Raw genomic sequence first — 19,036 nt, 5'->3', positions numbered from 1 at the left:
TTTAAAAAAAACATTTTCCAAGTTGAAAAGGTACTCATCACTTGTATCAAAGTAGGAATACACATTTAAGTTTTGGCTTACAACTCCTGAGCCAAGCACGGGTTTTCACTTGAGCCCTACTTTGGATACCTTTGGAACATGTAAGTGTGATGTGGGCCTTTTCAAAATGTCAAAATGCAAAGGATAAAAACTCAAAAGCGATGAGTCAAGTGGCATTTTCTAGCAGCACCCTCCAATAGAACTTTCTGTGATGATGGAAATGTTCACATCTGCACTGTCCAATATGGCGGCCACTTGAAATGTGGCTCATGTGACTGAGGAACTGAATTTTTATCTAATTTTAATTAATTGAAGTGTAAACAGACATATTGGCTAGTGGCCACCCTATTGGATGGTGCAGTTCCAGATGTCCCAAGCATGTAGGTGTGATGACAATCACTCAAGGTCAGATTTTGGGGGGCACCCGCAAACTGTGCTTTAACCACTTCCTAATCATTTCCATAGTTAAAAGTTGGGGCTAGCTCCAGAAAGGAACCCTTCTTCCTTTTCCCTCCCCGATGTGATGGTGACAGGATTTCCTCTATCTCTCTAGGTCTTCTATGGCAACTCGGACCGCACCTCCACGGTTCAGAACCTGCTGCGGCCCCCCATCATCTCCCGCTTCATCCGCCTCATCCCGCTGGGCTGGCACGTCCGCATTGCCATCCGGATGGAGCTGCTGGAGTGCGTCAGCAAGTGTGCCTGATGCCTGCCTCAGCTCGGCGCCTGCCAGGGGGTGACTGGCACAGAGCGGGCCGTAGGGGACCCCCTCACACACCACCGAGATGGACAGGGCTATATTTCGCAAAGCAATTGTAACTGCAGTGCTGGGTAGATAATTTTTTTTTTTTAAGATATAGCTTTCTGATTTCAATGAAATAAAAATGAACTTATTCCCCACTCAGGGCCAGAGAAAGTCAGAACAAAGAAAATGTCCCTGAAACGAATTTTCTTACAAAAGCCTAAGTAGCAGGGGTAATTTTCTGCTCATTTTTTGTCTCAGTGATACTGTGAAAGGTGCAGTCTCAGGGGAACACAAAGCAGCCCTGATAATTTGAAAATTCATTTGCTTTACCACATTCAAGACAGAAACATACAGTTTCCTAAAGCCTGGCTTTGAATGCAGAAGGGAGCGGCTCCTCCTAGTTAAGTTTCCACTAAATCATCGCCAAAGAGGACTTCAGAGCCCTGGGGAGGCAGCTGAGGGACTCAAGGGTGACTGGGTGGCAGGGATGAGTGCGGTGGGTGAGAATCCCAGTGCCCTGAGAGGCTATACGTGACAAATGACCAAAAGCCCAAGGTAGGGGAGTTTCCTCTGCTCACAGTTCTTACCTTCAAGGCGGATCTGGGCTTCCACCCTCATGAACACAGGGATTGGGGAGGGACCAGAGCGCCCAATACACACAGCTCCATTATGCAATCCATTCCAGCAAATTCCCCGTGTCTGTGGTCACCATTTAGGTGATCATACAGGACAGGCTGCACATCTAAGTATATGTAGGGACCCCAAATGACCACAACACAGTACAATTGCCCTTTACCTAGGGCTACCATTTCCTAGCAAACCAAACATAGTTCGAGAACAGCTGGCCCAGGAGCTACCACTGGCTACTCAGAGGAGGCTCATTAGCTGGCTACATGCTTCGCAGGAAGTGGGAAGGACTCACATCATAAAAAGGACCATGTAGCTTTTTCCCTGAAAGCTTCTCACCCTCCACCCTCTGCCTTGCAATACGCAAACTGCGCCTGCTCCTGAAAAGCTCTCTGGGAAGGAATGGGCCTGGCTTTCCGTTCCTGGAGGCGGCGCCTTAGATTGGGAGGCCTCATTGGCCACTTAGAGCCCAGCCTGAGTTTCCAGGCCCCTTCCTGGGAGAGGCTGTTAACACGGGGGAGGGGCAGGAGAGGGATATGGAGAGCAGGTGGTGGAATCAGAGGACGAGGCTGCTCTAAAGACTGTCCTGGCCCCAGACACAGGGTAGTCTTTGCTAGCAGCTCATTTCCGAGTTACTTTTCATTTTCAAATGCCAAGGCAAGTGACTAGACTCGCGCTAATACAGTCCTGGACAACACATTCACCTTTTCTGTGAACAGGCAGCCTTCTAAAAGCCCCAAACATCCTTCCTGATGCTTTGGGGGCTCAATTATTTTATATCCAACCCAGCATCTTTCTAGTCCCTATGCTGTATGCTTGAACTTCGGAAAATGCTTTTCCCTGCCCAATCTTCTCTCAAATATAAACACATCACACAGGGTGTTGGGGGTGGGGGGGGGTGGGGGGACTTATCCCTGGCCTTAGGACACAGGACAAATCTATTTTGGATAGAAATGCCTGAACAGAGACCCTTATTTGGAAAGGTGAATTAACTTTGGTCACGACATGGACTGTCAGACAAAATGGCAGTATCCTAAGAGTTAAGGCACATCAAACACAGGAGTCGAGAGAGTGCAGTTCAGGGAAAAAGGAGAGGAGGAAACAGTGAGGCAGGGAGAAAGGCTTTCCAAATAAGAGTTCATGTTGGAAACTTTTGTCACAGCTTTATTGAGATTAAGTTCACATACAATTTGTATCCATTTAAAGTGTACAATTTGATGACTTTTGGTATATTCAGAGTTGTGCAACCATTATCACTAGATCAATTTTAGAAAGTTTATCACCCCAAAGAGAAATCCTGCACCCATCAGCCAACACTCCCCAACCCATCGGCCACCCCAAGCCCTCTGCAACCACGAATCGACTGTCTCTATAGATTGGCCTTCTGGACGTTTTACATAAATGAAATCATATAGTATGTGGTATTTCGTGACTGGCTTCTTTCACTTAGCATAGTGTTTTAAAGTTCATCCACGTTATAACATGTGTATCACTATGTCACTTGTCACTCCTTTTTATTGCTGAACATCATTGTTCAGTATCATGTCAAGAGCACATTGTTATTTATCCATTCATCCATTGATGGATATTTGGGTTTCCACTCTTTAGCTATTATGAATAATGTTGCTATGAACATTTGTGTATAAGTTTTTGTGCGGATGTGTGTTTTCATTTATCTTGGGTATATACTTAGGAGTAAAACTGCTGGGACACACAGTCACTCTTGTTTAATCTTTGGAGGAACTATTATCCCAAGTGGCTGCATCATTTTACATTTCCACCAGCAATGTAGGAGGCTTCCACTTTCTCCACATCCTCAGCAACACTTGTTACTGTCCATCTTTGACTATACCCATAATGTGTGAAGTTGCATCTCAACTGTGGTTTTGATTTGCATTTCCCTAGTGACTAATGATGTTGAGCATCTTTTCATGTGTTTACTGGCCATTTGTACATCTTTGGATAAAGGTTTTTCAGATCCTCTGCCCATTTTAAATCGGCTTACAACTTACTGAGTTTAAGAATTCTTTGTATATTCTAATTCCCTTATTGGATATGATTTGCAAATATTTTCTCCCATTCTGTCGATCTTTTTAACCCTCTCGATAGAGTCCTCTTAAGCACAAAATTTTAAATATTTGATGAAGTCCAATTTATTTTTCTCTTTGCTTGTGCCTTTGGTGTCATATCTGAGAAACCACTGCCAAATCCAAGGTCATGAAGATTTACCCCTATGTTTTCTTCTATGAGTTTTATAGTTCTACCTCTTACAGTTAGATCTTTGTTCCATTTTGAGTTAATTTTTGTATATGGTGTGAAATAGGAGTCCAACGTCATTCTTTTGCATGTGGATATCCAGTTGTCCCACCACTATTTGCTGAAAAGACTATTCTTTCCCCCACTGAATGATCTTGGCACCCTTGTCAAAAAACAATTGACCATAAATGTGAGAGGGTTTATTTCTGGACTCCAAATTCTATTACCTCACTTTCTTCATTATTGTAGCTTTGTAGTAAGTTTTGAAATTGGGGCATGTGAGTCCTCCAACTTTGCTCTTCGGGATTGTTTTGGCTATTCTGGGTTCCTTGAATTTCCATATGAATTATAACTAACTTGTCCATCATTGCAAAGAAGCCAGCTGGGATTTCACATTGGAAACTGCTCAATACTTCAGAATTTAATAAACAGTAAGATATACGATTCATAAGACATTTATCTGCAGATAATTTGCTTACAACAGCATATTATTTACTTCATTCAATTCATGACAGAATGTATAAAAACTAAAACTTTTATTGAGGGAAATCTGAAGCCTAATAGAATCTTGCTGTCAAACACACAAACTATGCTTCCAAGTATCATTTCTTTTGTGGGGGAAACTTTCAATTAAAAATTATACATAGTGTAGGAAAAACTCACTCTTACCTTATTTTAACATATTTACTTTTATTTTTAGAAATGCTAGAGCACGGTCTACACTGGAGTTTGTTTAAAAATTGCGGTAAAATATACACAACATTTGCAGATTTTTAAATAATTAAATGAAATGTTACGAACAAAGAAGTAGCATTAAGTGTTGCCAATATTAAGAAAAAAAAATCTGAGCTGATTCGGGTACTCTGTGTGGGAGGAGGTTACTTGGACAAAGCAAAGGTATTTCCAGATAGAGGTGCTGCTGTGAATCCATTCTCAGAGCCCAGAAGATTGCACCCCTAAAGTGACCCTTGGAATGGATGCTCACAGAACCCCATCTTTCTGTCCACTTGGGGCTTGGTTGCTAAGGCCCACTGACAAACAGCTTACAAGGACTGTTGCTTCCCCTGTGGTCCCAAGAGTACTTCCATGCTGGGTCATTCTTAAGCCCAACCTTACAGGGCTGATACGAAGATCAAATAGGCTACGTGCATCTAAAGGGCTGTGTGGACACCTACTGAGCTCTGTGTAACTGGCATTAAAGATTCAGTGACATTCCTTCTCAATTTCCTGAAACTGCCAAATTGGGGCAGAAGTAATAGCAATGTTTTATAATAGCAATAATGTTATAAGAGCTCATATTTCTTGAGACTCTCAAGTGCTCTGCAGGTTATTATCTCATTAAATCTTCACAACAACACTGAGGTAGGTACTGTGATTACCTCCATTTAAAGATAAGGAAACTGAGGCATAGTGAAGTGCCTTGCTTCAAGTCACATGAGATGTAGGAGATGGAGCCAAGACTCCACCCAGGCAAGCGGACTCTATATCCTAGGGATTTATTTATTTATTTATTTATTTTTGAGATGGCGTCTCGCTCTGTCGTCCAGGTGGGAGTGCAGTGGTGCGATCTTGGCTCACTGCAACCTCTGCCTTTTGGGTTCAAGTGATTCTCCTGCCTCAGCCTCCCGAGTGGCTGGGATTATAGACATTCACCACCATTCCTGGCTAATTTTTGTATTTTTGTATTTTTTTTTTTTTTGAGACAGAGTCTCGCTCTGTTGCCAGGCTGGAGTGCAGTGGCGTGATCTCGGCTCACTGCAACCTCTGCCTTTTGGGTTCAAGTGATTCTCCTGCCTCAGCCTCCTAAGCAGCTGGGATTACAGGCATGTACCACCACACCCAATTTTTGTATTTTTAGTAGAGACGGGGTTTCACCATGTTGGCCAGGCTGGTCTCGAACTCCTGACCTCGTGATCCACCCGCCTTGGCCTCCCAAAGTGCTAGGATTACGGGCGTGAGCCACCGCCCAGCCTTAATTTTTGTATTTTTAGTACAGACGGGGTTTCTCTATATTGGCCAGGCTGGTCTCGAACTCCTGACTTCAGGTGATCTGCCCGTCTCAGTCTCCCACAGTGCTGGGATTACAGGCGTGAGCCACCACACCTGGCCTGATCCTGGGCTTTTAAGCTGCATCCCCAGAGGACCTCCAGTGACTTGTTTCAATGAAGTGTTCTATTCTCAAATCGCATCAATTACCATCTGCTGGGAAAGGGGATGGAAGGTGGCACATAAATTGTTGTGAGCTTTTAGAGAAGAATATGTTATACATCGTGGGGACTTGTTACCTGCTCTAATTAGTATACTTATTCCATCAGTGTAGATAGCCATTTCTAAGTCTGTTACCCTTTCCTTCACTTGACTAAGTTGTCTTTATTTCTGCACCTAGAGTAAACTTCAGGCAAAGTTTTTAATATAACCTGTGTTGGAAACTGTTTTTGAAAATTTGAACCTTGGAGTTACTTGAATAAATCTGAATTACTAAAGAGAAACAATACTGATTGTGACCACATTACCATATGTGGACGTGCAGTGACTTTTAAGGGTATATGGGCTTTACAATGAACATATTCGGCTTCAAATCCTGGCCCTGCCACTTCCAAACTGGGTGACCTTGGGCAGGTTAATGTCAAGTATGGAAATCTGTTTCCTCATTTACAAAAAGGGGATAATAACAGTACCTGTTTCACTGGGTTGTTGTGAAAATAATAATAATAATAATAATAATAATAATAATAAAGCAAAACACTTGGGCATTGTGCCTGGCCATAGTAAGTGCTATGAACATTAAAAAGTATAAGCACCAAATACTTTCATTCAGTCTTGGTAAGATTATAGTTGAAAGCACAGGCCACAAGTTTCCATGTCACTTAAGGAGACAGAGTGAAGAAGTGGTTGACACAGGACTTTTAAGAACGGAGAGCACTGACTTTCAGCTCCTACCCTTTGTTTAGAAAGAGAAAGAAAACTGGGGAATATTTTATCTATAAGTTATCACAAAAGCTAAGTTCTTTCCCTCCTGATTGAACATGTACTCGGTTGGTGTTACCCTAAATGATGAAACTGAGGGCCTAAAACGGGTTAGTAAACTATGGCCTGTTTCTATAAGTAAAGTTTTACGGGACCACAGCCACACTTACTGATTTACATATTATCCATGCAGCCTCTGCAATACAAAGGCAGAGCTGAGTAATGGTGACAGGGAACTGATGGGCCACAGAGCCCCCAGTATTTACCATCTGGCCCTTTACAGGAAAAGCTTGCCCACCTCTCCTCTAGAATCAAAAAACCCTTATTAAGCTGTGCATCTTTGCTTTCTCCATAGCACTTAGCACAAGATTGGCCTCTCTTCCCATCCTCCTCAAACTACCACGTGAGTGTCTAGCGACGTGCAAAGGTGACAACACTCAAGTATAAAATAAACCAAAGTTTTCAAAATGCCGTAAGGGGAAAAAAGCTTTATAAATAGGAAAACAAAGATCAACATCATTAAGTTACAGGATTTGCCTAGTTTTACATTAATTTCTGTCTCTTAAACTGATTACAACCTCAAAGGCCCATCATCCCTCATTTGAATTCGAATGCACTCTTTCTTCCCAAGAAGGAACTAAAATGGAGCTGTTCGCAGTTCAAACACGAAGGACCACAGTGCTCAAGATTGGGACGGCCTGGCAGTCACATCAGTCAGTGCAAAATCTGCATTTTATTAAAGACATTTGGGAAGATCCATTCAAAAATACATTGTGCTCAGTAAAAATTAACCATTTCATGCTGATAATGAAGGTTATCACGGAATAGATATTTGTGTAATATTTACAGCAACAATAGAAATTTTACATAAGTTTAGAATGGAATTACATGCCAGAAAAAACTTGATAAGATGTACCAACACATGATACAAAGAGTTATAGAAACACTTTACAAATGGTTCATAATTCACTTGTGAGGATTTAAGTATTCAACACTTTAAATTCAGTTTGGATTCAAAAATTAAAAAGATTAACAATCACATCACACCCTTGCCACAGTAAAAAGTATGGAATTACACTTTATATAATGGATTATAAAGTCTGTGCAATTAAGAATTTCCACTGATTCTTCATCTACCACATACTAGATGTCACATCATTCTGGCTTATCCCTATTTTTAAGAATGAACAGAGTCTAAATGTCACCCTGCCCTGTGTCTTCCCAGACACCACCTTCAAGCTTACTAGAGATTGAAGAAGCTCTGAATAGTTAGCTAAGTATATACAGAATAACTACCTGAATTCAAAATGGCACAAAGCAATTCTTGGAGATAGAAATTTGGGGCAATGATTTTGTTTGGTTTAATTGTTTCTGTTAATCAATCCAAGTTTACAGTGAGAATTTACTTCTTTTAATCACCGTATTACCCCTCTAGCCTGACTCGATCGGTGACCAAAGAGTAAACAAGGGGAGGGAAACAGACTGAGGGCCAGAATCATTGTGTGTCTCTAGAGAAAACAGGTTGTCTGCAAGCTTTGCTTTCCATTTTGGAAAACCTAAGCCGTGCTGGAGAACTTACACATTCTCCGGGACGATAAGCATCTTTTTTGTTTTGTTTTGTTTTTCCATGAAACTCTACAGAGTTTGAACCGGAGCTTTTGACAATTCTGGCAAAAAACACTTTAGTCCCCACAACAGGGACAAAAGTCAAGGCATCTACCTTTTCTATTCCTGGGTTTCTTCTGATAAGACCTGAAGCAGAGCACTAGGACAAGCTTGTCTACCCCTGAAAGAAATCAGATCAGACTTTTGGGAAAGTAAAATCCCCAACCAAAGGAAGTCCTGAGGAATTCTTAGCAGTCTGTCAAAACAGGGGGGATGGAGGAACAGATAAGGCCTCTTTCTCCCTGATACTCTGTGTTGGAAGAGTAACAAACAAGGCAACTTCTAATCTGCATACAACATGGAGACCGATTTTCAGATTCCAAAGGAGGATCGAAATAGGAACCAAGGATCAAATGGGGTTTCGAGAGCTTAACCTTGTGGGAAATGAAGGGCTTTAGAAGTGAAACTAGTTTCACTGCCGCAATTTTGCTGGCCCTACAAATCCAGCGTGCCGACTATTACAATTTTTTTCTGGCAAAATGAGACAAACTTCCTTTAAATTTGGGCGTAAACAGGTGATGAATGAAAATGCAAGGCGGGTCATGATCATATTTAATAGCCTACAGTAAATACACAGAAAGGTGGGGTCAGTGCCCGGAGAGGAGAAAGGTGGAGCCAGGACCAAGCCTAACGCTGATGAATGAACAAACCACTGTGGGAAATGAAGATTCATGTAGTAACTGGCTCACATGAAAGCCTACCATTTGTATCGTACATTCAATTCACAAAGAAAAAAAAAAGAATCGAAGGGGGCAGCAGGCCCAGAGTTTCCTAGCCACCCCACTTCTCCCACATTGCGTGTATGCAGATAGATGAGGGACTTCTTTTTCTTGTATGGTTTCTTACTCATCGTTTCTGAGACAGAATTTTTCATCAGCTGAACCAGACCTCAAGATATTCTGTATCTCAGCTGGTCAAGAAGCAAAAGGAAGAAATCGTAACTGCTTACAAGTTTGGTTTCTGGTTATTTTTGTAAGCCAGGCTTTTAAGTCTCTGAGAGGATCTTCTTGTGAGATTCTGGCCCTGGGAATTAGCGACAGGACACTTACAACCTTTGTACTGTCTTTTCTATGTCCCCTTTCAAAAACAATTGTGGTTCTTCAAACCATAAGTAAGTTTTCTCTGCCTACACACTTTCTTAGTGATGAACTGAAGGAGGCAAGGAAATATTTCACTATTTTCTGACTTGGTTCAGTGTACCCTACCACATTCCAAAGTTCACAAAAGTATGAGTCTGTGGATCTTAGAACCCACATCTCAATATCCCACTATCATGCAGGAGGTAACGAACTTCTAGATAGAAAAGCAATGCTCTCCAGGAAACATGTTCTGACCAGCAGAGAACGTGCAGATTTACTGAGTCCCAGCTGAGCTCCAGCACCGAATCACATTGAGCCATTGCCCTTGCTGAAAGAGTTCAGTCACCACCAGGTCCCAGGTGAACAGAAATAGACAGATCTTTCTACACACTTGAAAAGTAATCCTCTGGCCTTTGAAAAAAAGTTGTACACTATGAGTCATTCTCAATAATACATGGCTAGAAGAAAATAAATGGCTTTTTTCCTTATTTACTCTAAAGACTAGTTTAAGAAGTGAGGATACTATGATCTTAACTAAGAGGGGCTGGAAAGGGAAAATGGGATAGCATTTCCTAGTATAGTCCACTAATTCTCAGATTAGGAACATGCTAAACTGGCTAACTCTACAACCACAACATACTTTATAATACATGGCGTGACTAGAGACTGACAGCATAGCTCTGAGCTTAGAATTAAAGTACAACTGCGTAAGGTGAATCTTAAAGCATGTTTTAAAACAGATTTAACCAAAGCATACAGCACAAATACTTCTATAACAGCCACATCACAACCACCAATACGGACTTTTTTGCTTCTAATTGGTCTGCCATATGCTAATATTTGTAAAGAGCTATTAAATGACTTGAATAAAAAACAAAGACATTTTCTTTCGGGAGACACAGCTGAAAGCCACGGATGCCTTTGAGCAGTTGGTAAAAATCATGCCAATCTGCCAGGCTGTTGCTTGCTTCTAAATATAAGCCTCATGGCTCTATGAAAGATTTTCTAAGGATGCTAACCTAGAATTTAAGTTCTCCAACACCTATAAAGTAACTCTGGTCTCCTTCCAAAGTATGCACCTTTTAGCAGGCCCAAGACAATGGAAACGAACAATAGGATTCCAAGGATTCAGGAATAGTGGTTGAAGACTCTTAAGAGAATGTGATGTTGAAGAATTCACACCTGCAGTACTGTAGCCTGGACAGAACAAGGCCAGAGCCAAGCTCTGCAGACTGGTGGGCTTGGGATGGTGTAGGGCAGGGTTTCTCAACCTCAGCACTAGCAGTGCTTGGGGCTGGACCACTGTTTGTTTGGGGGGCTGTCCTGTGCATGGCAGGGTGTTTAGTAGCATCTGTGGCCTCTAACCACTTGATGCCAGTAGCATACCATCACCTCCCCCCCAGCTATGACAACCAAATGTCCCCAGACATTGCCAAATGTACCCTTGGGGGCAAATCTGCCCCTAGTTGAGAACCACAGTTGTAGAGTCAGCTCACTTGAGCCCCTCAGCATGAAGCACTCCCTTTTGGTCTTGGGCTCTAGAAAGAGGCTAAATTTTAGAGCAAGACCAACAAGGTTCAGTTAAAGTGTATTTAGAACTTCAGAGAGGAAAAACGAGGATGGCAGAGAAATAAAGGTAGAAAAACAGTGAAGCAGAGTTTCTTTTCCAAAGGAGATCAGTGATACTTTCATAAAAGTAACATAAGCTTTCATTCACCCGTTTTCTTCTTTAGGAAGTTACGGCCGATAATAGGACATGGATGTCATGAATTCCCCTTCCTAAAGAAAAGGCAAATTTTTCTGACTTTAAATCAAGTCCTTTCTACCATGGATGGCAATCTTTGTGATGTCAGTAATTCTTCATCAAGAGGGGAAAACAACAGTTAAAAGCTAAGAGAGGGCCCATTAGGTGTGAGAGAAAACTTTTGCATCCCCCTCCGTGAGCAGGAAGAGAATTGCATGCTGGAAATGCAGATTGTAGTTCACTTACAGCTTATTGGATGAAAAGTCAGAACAGACAAAAGCTGAGAAGAGGATTAAAGAGCTACCTCGAAAACACTGGTTGAAAACATTTGTAGATATCTGTAGGTATTTTCTGGCTCAAATCTGGGAAAGTACAAAAAGTACGTATTGACTCTTCAACAATTAGGTTTACTTTGCTCTAGGTAGAAGGCAAATATTCTAGCCCTTCTTTGAAGAACCGTCATGAATAGAAATGTTCTGCAAACATCTGAGATCCCAGTGTTAGCAAGGATGACAACATGGGAAACCAGCCCCTAGGTGACGAGCCTCGAATGCCACAGCATGGCAACGGGACCGTGCAGTTCCTAAGCGCATAGCACAGTGAGAAGTCTTTCCAGAGAAAAAAAGTGTAGTTTCTGGTTTGCAAGGGGGGAATACAAGGTAGAGATCTAGTATGAAAAAGAAGAGTTAAATACACACCCTTTTAGAGTCATTAGTGTCCAGGCAAAACTGCTGATGGTCCACCTCATTTGTATCATCAAGCAGCTGCCTGGAAAAGCCAGAATTCAGAGCTACCCAAACAGTACTGAACTGGTGAAAGAAGTAAGACAGAAAAAGAACTAAAGAGCATGCAAAACTATTGGTTTGAGTCAAATTTTTTCAGTAATAGTACCCAGTCGAGTTTCATTTTAGTGCCTATTACACTCATTAAAATTAAATAAAAAGCACCTTAAAATGACCTATCTATATAATCAATACACATTATAGTATTTATATAAAAATGCAATATGTGCACAATTTAAGCTTCAGGGAAACTAGGACCTTAGTCTTTATAATCTTCATAATCATCAGAGCTATGATTCTCAAAATCTCGGGGGAGGGTTAACAGTAACAGCACATTTTGATTATAGCTGACTTGATGCAGGGGCTGACACTCAGAATTTGAGGACAAGTAATAAATACTGAGAAATTATCTCTTTGAGGGGTGAGAGGGACCTTTAAAAGTATTATTGCTAAGAGACTACTTCCAAAAATCTACTACTACTGATAGATGATGGTGCTGAGGTGACTTCCCTCAAGGATGACCCAGAGGCATGGGAGGATAACACTTGATGGCCAAAGGGTTTGATGATACTTAGGAGTAACTTGGGAGCTGAAAGAGATCAGATGAGGGGAAGATAGGTCCTGTTCTGATGGGGATTGTGTGTGTAACAGGTGTGCATGAAAATCTTGTCATAAGTGGACAGCCCCAGGAAGAAAAAAATGGATAGAGTAATTTTTTATCTACCTGGAATTGCTCCAGGAGCCTTTTAAATATGGTATTGGAGAGAGCAATAGCAAAAAAGGCATTCAGAAATAGAAATGCCACACATATATCTCACACCCCATCAGCCAAGAGTCTCCGGGACAGTGGACAATATTCAGGAGCATAGAGATGGTTTGCAAGATCTGCAGACAGGTACCTCTTATGATCTCACAACAAGGAATGTTCACTGGCAACTCTTTGGTCTACGCTCTACACTAATGCTAAGTGGAAGAGCACATTCTCTCTACAAAGACCCACGAGTAACGCCTCAATCTATTCTCCCCTGTGTGCAAGTAATGTCCCTGGACACAAACAGGAGCCAAGTGTGTGAGGACGGAAACCAGGCCTGCTGGAATTCTCACTGGCCTATCTGACTTTCTTCCCCTGCAGGTTTGGAAAGAGATGCTGCATCTCATCTGCTACCAAGGATCATGTCTAGAGGCTACTGCTGGGGCCTAAAAGTTGAGCAAGGTTCATACTGTTACAGTCACGTGTAGCCACAATTCAACTCCCTTTAGTAGAAGTATAATACTCACTTCATATCACAAATGTATAAAAATATGGCAGATAGTGTCATAACGATACTTTCTTTAAATGAATATATTTATAAAACAGATATTTACCATATATATATTTATATATAGAATAAAATACTCCTGATGCAATATATAAATGTTACTGTTTAGTTTTTATAGAAACTACTGTAGCTGTCCCACTGCTTCACAATGTTTCAAACAGCTCAAAATAACTTTACATTATAACATAAAAGATATGATTTTAACAGTACAATATTAATTATAAATAAATGTTACAAATCCTATCAAATATGGAAGTTTAGAAAACAATTTAAGACATACAGTTCATCTGCTAACCCTTCAAAGGGATACTCTCGGATTACAATAAACCCCACATTTAGTCTAGGCAGAAAAAAATATGTAGTAAGGGCATCGGTCAACACGACTTTCCTATCCCTTGCAGTGCCAGGACACATCCTGGCATTCCCAAGTTCAACAGAGATTGCACTAAAGCTGGAATGTAAAGGGGAGAAACTGGCAAGAATTTCTTCTTCCTCAATGGCACACTCTTATCTATTCTCACACAAGACCTGTGGGGAGTGGCGATCCCTAAGGAACTCCTGTGGCTCTAAGATCCCTGACTAGCATTTGTGGCCGCGAGGAGCTCAACGGCCCCAACACATGCAATATTGCACACACCTTCATAAAGCTGAAAATATTGGCTCACCACTTGGCCCGGCCCATGCCCCAAGCCCAGCCCACCCTTTCCCACCCCTCCCCACTGGCTTGTCTGTCCACCCCTCCCCCCTACCAGCACAAATTACAAGGCTGTCTCTTTTAAATCATTCAGATTTGGCATTCGTGAGCGATTTGTTCTGTTATAGGGGTGCCCATTTGGCCCACTTTTGGCACCCAGCTGTTCAGAGTAGGAAGGGCCCTCTGTGGCACTCCTGGTCACAGAGGACACATGCCAACCAGGATCCATCTGACCTGGCAGCTGGAGGGCTGGCCTGCCCTTCGGTGCGGGTTCCTGCCGGATGTTGCTGCTCCCGCCAGAGGCCTGGCTCAGGGGGTGAATCCGAATTTCTGAGAAGGAATTTTTGGTTTGTTGAGCTGTTAAGGGCTGGAAGCGGGGATCTGAGGAAGCCGGGTGATTTGAGGCCGAAGAGAGATGTAACAACTTGCGCAGTGATTTTAATGGCTGGCTCTGAAAGAAAGGATGAGAATGCACACAGGATTCAAGTTAGAGCGACCATAAGGCTGGGGAGGGAAGGGGGCTTAGAGGTGAGGTGACTGGGTGTGGCCAGGAAGGGCAAGCATGTGCAAGGAGGAGCCCGTCCAGCCATATCTGTTCTTCGGGTTTTTTCAAACAAGATTGTATTATTCTTTAATGGAAAAGCCTAGAAATCTAGATAAGACATATAGAGCTGGTACGGCAGCCAATCAAAGGCCCAGGCTCATCTACCTGGTTGCATCCTATCTCTAATCAGGGGATCTCATGCTTCAACCAGCAGGAAGGAGAAAGCAAAAGGTGTATGTTTCTCTGTTTTGAGAAGACTTCCCAAAGGCTCCACAAAATGCTTCCACTTATATTTTACCAGCTAGAACTTAGGTACACAGCCATATCTAGCAGCAAGAGAAGCTGAAAATATGGAATGTTTTAGTTAGCAATGTACTCAACTACAAGTCGTATAGCCCTTTTCGTTCTTATCTCCCCAATTTCCCTCTCTCGATATTGCAAAATTCAAATGTTCCCTTGCTGCACTTTTTTTTTTTTTTTGCTTTTTTTTTGAAAGGGGGAGGGTAACATTTGGGCATTGAAAATGCAAAGCACAAAGAAATATGCAAAACCCCATCAGAACTATCTAAAGAATTAATTCACAGGAGGCCTTCAATTCCTAACATGGGCTCACAGTGGTCCACCCTGCCTGTCTGTCTACTGTGCAGCTGGACATCCCCAGGTGCTGCATCAAGGAGGGAGACTGACTTCAGGGCAGAGGGGAGGAGCCTCAGAGCCGTCTGCTCACTGGACAATTCCTGAGCCTCATGCTCCTGAACGATGAAAGATGGCTCAATCTCCTCTTCCTCGATCTCGGAAGAGACATGGAAAGCACTTGGAAATTCACAGCCAATCACGACTGCTGGATTTGGCCACTTGGGCTACAACCCTAGCCTTGGGACCCCTCTGGGGCCAATTCTCAGAGTACCTTTGCTGTAAATGTCATGGTATAAGGGACATGCATTTAAGGGCTCAGTAAAGTTTGAATAAAATGTTGACGAACTCAAGGAACATTACAAGATTTGAAGGAACTAGGCACTGAAACCCAAGGTAAATGGCTTCAGAATTGACTCAAGTAGATATTGTTTCAGGGGAAAGTATTCTCCATCATCATTTCAAAGTCTTCCCAAGAAAGCTTTGTGCTCCCTACAGGAGGTAGCAGAGCACACTGTACACTCTAAGTGCTCAAAAGTGGCTTTTTAAAAATAACTAAATTGGTATAACACGATGAGACTCCTGGTGATTTTTATAGCCTTGACCACATGTAACTATCAAGCAATTACAATAAGCTGCATTCAGCAAGAGCTATAAAGTTATTTGAAAAGAGCTTCTAGCCTGGGCAACAAGGCGAGACCCCGTCTCTATAAAAAAATTAAAAAACTGGCCATGTATGGTGGCGTGTGCCTGTAGTTCCAGTTACTCTGGAGGCTGAGATGGGAGAATGGCTTGAGCCCAGGAGGTCAAGGCTGCAGTGAGCCATAATCTTGCCACTGCACTCCAGCCTGAGTGATTGAGTAAGACCCTGCCAGAAAGAAAGGGGGGGGGGAGGGGGAGAGAGAGGGAGGGGGGGCGAGAGCGAGCGAGCGAGCGAGAGAGAGAGAGAGAGAGAGAGAGAGAGAGAGAGCGAGCGAGAGAGAGCGAGCGAGCTTCTTGGTAAAAGAAATGGTTTCACAAAGAAAGTTCTAAAGCTCTCTATTCTTTTTGTTTTGTTTTGAAATTGGGAATAGAGAAGCAGGCCCTCACTCAGAGGCTTGTCTCTTTAGTTTGCATACATATCCAATAAACTTGGATATCTGGTTCTCTATGCTTCCACCATCCCCAGCTTATATTATGTTAGAAGCAGAAAATATAAATGGCTGGGGCAAATAGAATGGGAATATGGGGAACTTCTGCCAGCAGTTCTATGCAACAGCTTACAGTTAAAAAGAGTAAACAGAGGCTGGGCATGGTGGCTCATCCCTGTAATCCCAGCACTTTGGGAGGCAGAGGCAGGTGGCTTGCTTGAGCCCAGGAGTTCGAGACCAGACTGGGCAACATGGCAAAACCCCGTCTCTACCAAAAATTCGAAAAATTAGCCAGGTGTGGTGGTGCACACCTATAGTCACAGCTACTTGGGAGGCTGAGGTGGGAGGATTGCCTGAGCACAGGGAGGTTAAGGATGCAGTGAACCGAGTTTGTGCCATTGCACTCTAGCCTGGGCAATGGGATTGAGGCCCTGTCTCAAAAAAAAAAAAAAAAAAAAAAAAAACAGTAGTCCGCTCTCCCAATCACAGAAATCTGTGACACAAGAAATCACAGACACAAGTAATCCTATAGCCTCAAAAGCTCGGGAGGATTGTCAGAAATTATAGTGCAAGAATAAAGGATTTATAAAATACTCAATATCAAAAAACAAAATGCTCATTATGGGATACTGAAAAGATACATTACAAAATTTCCAACCAAAATAGTTGTTTAAAGGAGATAAACCTCAGATACCTGAAAAATTTACTGATTCAGTTTCTGCTTATTCCTCCATTACGGAAGATAAATGTGACTATATAATACAGTCTAATATGTAGTTCCTAATGCAACTGTTTGCCTGTTTCCTGTCAAAAACAGTATGGATTTCACGAGTTGAAATATTCTTTCAAGAAAACTTATCATACCTGTCTTTCAATTTGTATGCTATTATTTTTAATGAAACCTTAATCTTCCCACCATCTGTGTTCATCCTGCCTGAAATGTTATGGCATGCCTCATTTTTTACCATGAATTATGGTTCTTTAACACAGCTCAGCTCTTTCCTGGGCTGTATTTATGGGCTGGGACTACATCTTCAGTTGCCTCCAGCTAGGTGAAGGCTAACAGAAGCTTGCATCTTTCCCAGTAGAACATGGGTCACTGAAGCAAGATTCATCCTGGCTCACAAGATGCATCTGGCTATAACTGAGGGTCTATTTTGAGGAGGTGCTCAGCCTTACTGTAACATTGAGAGGCTAAGTTTTCTCTACCATGCCCTCCCCGCTCCTCAGGACAGTTACTGGAGAGTTGGAGAGTCTAGCAGTGGTGCAGGATCCACTCACTTGGGTCTGCAGATCTGAGATCTTCTCGGGGCGCCACTCCTTTGGTCTGCTGCTTGGAGTGCTAGCAGAATGAATGGATTTCTGCAACGTCAGAAGATCAGGGCTGTCGGAATTGGGTACCTAGAGCAAAATATGGACAAGCATTCAATAAGCACACTGATAAGCCTAATTAAGATATGCAACCACACCCAAGAGGAGAACCAAACTAAAAAGCAAACCAAACCAAAACTCAAATAACCCAGTAAAAAAAGAACCCCAATCTCTCCCAATGTTCACAATGCAAGTGATGCTAGTTAAATTCTTCTGCCCTCTTAATAATTTTCCCTGCATTAGGAAAAATTGGCAGATGTCATGCAGCTTTGTTAAACCTCAACCCTTAAAGCATTCCCATGCTGTTAGTTTTAGTCGCTGTAAGAGAGAGCAGTTAAATTGGGCTGTACCAGGAATTGCTGTCGTATCCTCATTCCATATTGCAGTTAGGTTATGAACCAGTTCAATAAAACAGAAATTTTTTCCTGCTGGGAAAATGATCCAAACACTGTATATGGTAGTGCCAAAGAAGTCTGGTAGGCTTTCAAGGATAGCAAAGTGAGAAAGTATGGTTTGGATCATATTCCCAAACCACAGTCTGATATATCTGGATCTATCATTATGTACTAGAGAAATGCTGGAAATCTGTGCCACAAATTCCAGATGAATGCAATTGCTCTATTCACCAGTTTTGGTGAACACAAGAGTAATGTCAAATGCCAAGCAAAAGCCCTGGTTTTAAACTGACCAGCAAAAGCTCAAGCCAGACAAGGAAACAAGCTGTTTTTTCATGGAGCCTGTTAGCTCATTCAATTTGGTCAATTCAACTTGGCTTCAAAAAGACAAATTGCCAATCAAGTGTTAACAAACTCTGTGAGTCAAATGCAAAGATATTTGTTAACTGTAAATGTTAATAGAATTCCTTACATAAAATACAGGCTTTTATAAATGTTATCTGCCCATAACTGGCTAATCAGACATGACAAACTAGCCTTTCACTAGTTTGTTTGCTTAATAGACTTTGTGCTTCAACTTTCTTAACTGATTCAGAAGAATGGCAATGAATTTATATCCCAGTGAATTTATGGAACTGGCTCACATACTTAACTAGCATAAAGAGAATATGACCTCATGAAAATAAGACATGCTGTTGTCATCAGTAAAACAAGTTTACTGGAGCAGTTTTCAGGGCTACCATACATAAAAACGGGTACCATGGGTGGAGTGACTACAGGAAGCTTTTTCAAAGAAGAACTATGCTTTAAATGATTCTTTGAATTAAAAAGAGGAAAGAGGGATTTCTTGATGCTTGGATTCTCCCCGTTGGTGGAATCTGTCTGCAATATAAGATACAAATAAACTAATTGCAAAAAAAAAAAAAGTGCTCTTATTGAAACTACTAGCCCTTGGAAGCCCTCAAATTGCTAAATATTAACAGTCACTGAAAGAATCTCGGTGCTGTGCATCTACAGAGGTTCTGTGCCAATTCTCACCTGGATGT

The 19,036-nt window shown here is 42.0% G+C and overlaps 1 protein-coding gene across 8 annotated transcripts in view; it reads right to left on the bottom strand.

Moving 5' to 3' along the window:
* Positions 1-19,036, bottom strand: part of CDKL5 (cyclin dependent kinase like 5) — a 228,918-nt gene that overhangs the window by 10,884 nt on the left and 198,998 nt on the right. For 7 of the 8 annotated variants that reach the window (XM_016943184.4, XM_063804863.1, XM_054676254.2 and 4 more), the window contains 2 exons: positions 17,506-17,625; positions 14,152-14,368 (listed from right to left, as the gene is read on the bottom strand). In XM_016943184.4, the coding sequence (XP_016798673.1) occupies positions 14,152-14,368; positions 17,506-17,625 (337 nt within the window). Of the gene's footprint in view, positions 1-14,151; positions 14,369-17,505; positions 17,626-18,749; positions 18,873-19,036 lie in introns of all 8 variants that reach the window. The other variant, XM_024353159.3, reaches the window with a different exon arrangement.

The sequence above is a fragment of the Pan troglodytes genome, chromosome X (assembly GCF_028858775.2).
Source record: "Pan troglodytes isolate AG18354 chromosome X, NHGRI_mPanTro3-v2.0_pri, whole genome shotgun sequence".
Lineage (NCBI taxonomy): Eukaryota > Metazoa > Chordata > Mammalia > Primates > Hominidae > Pan > Pan troglodytes.
The sequence above is the reverse complement of the archived record's forward strand: the minus strand, read 5'-3'. Positions and strand labels throughout refer to the sequence as shown.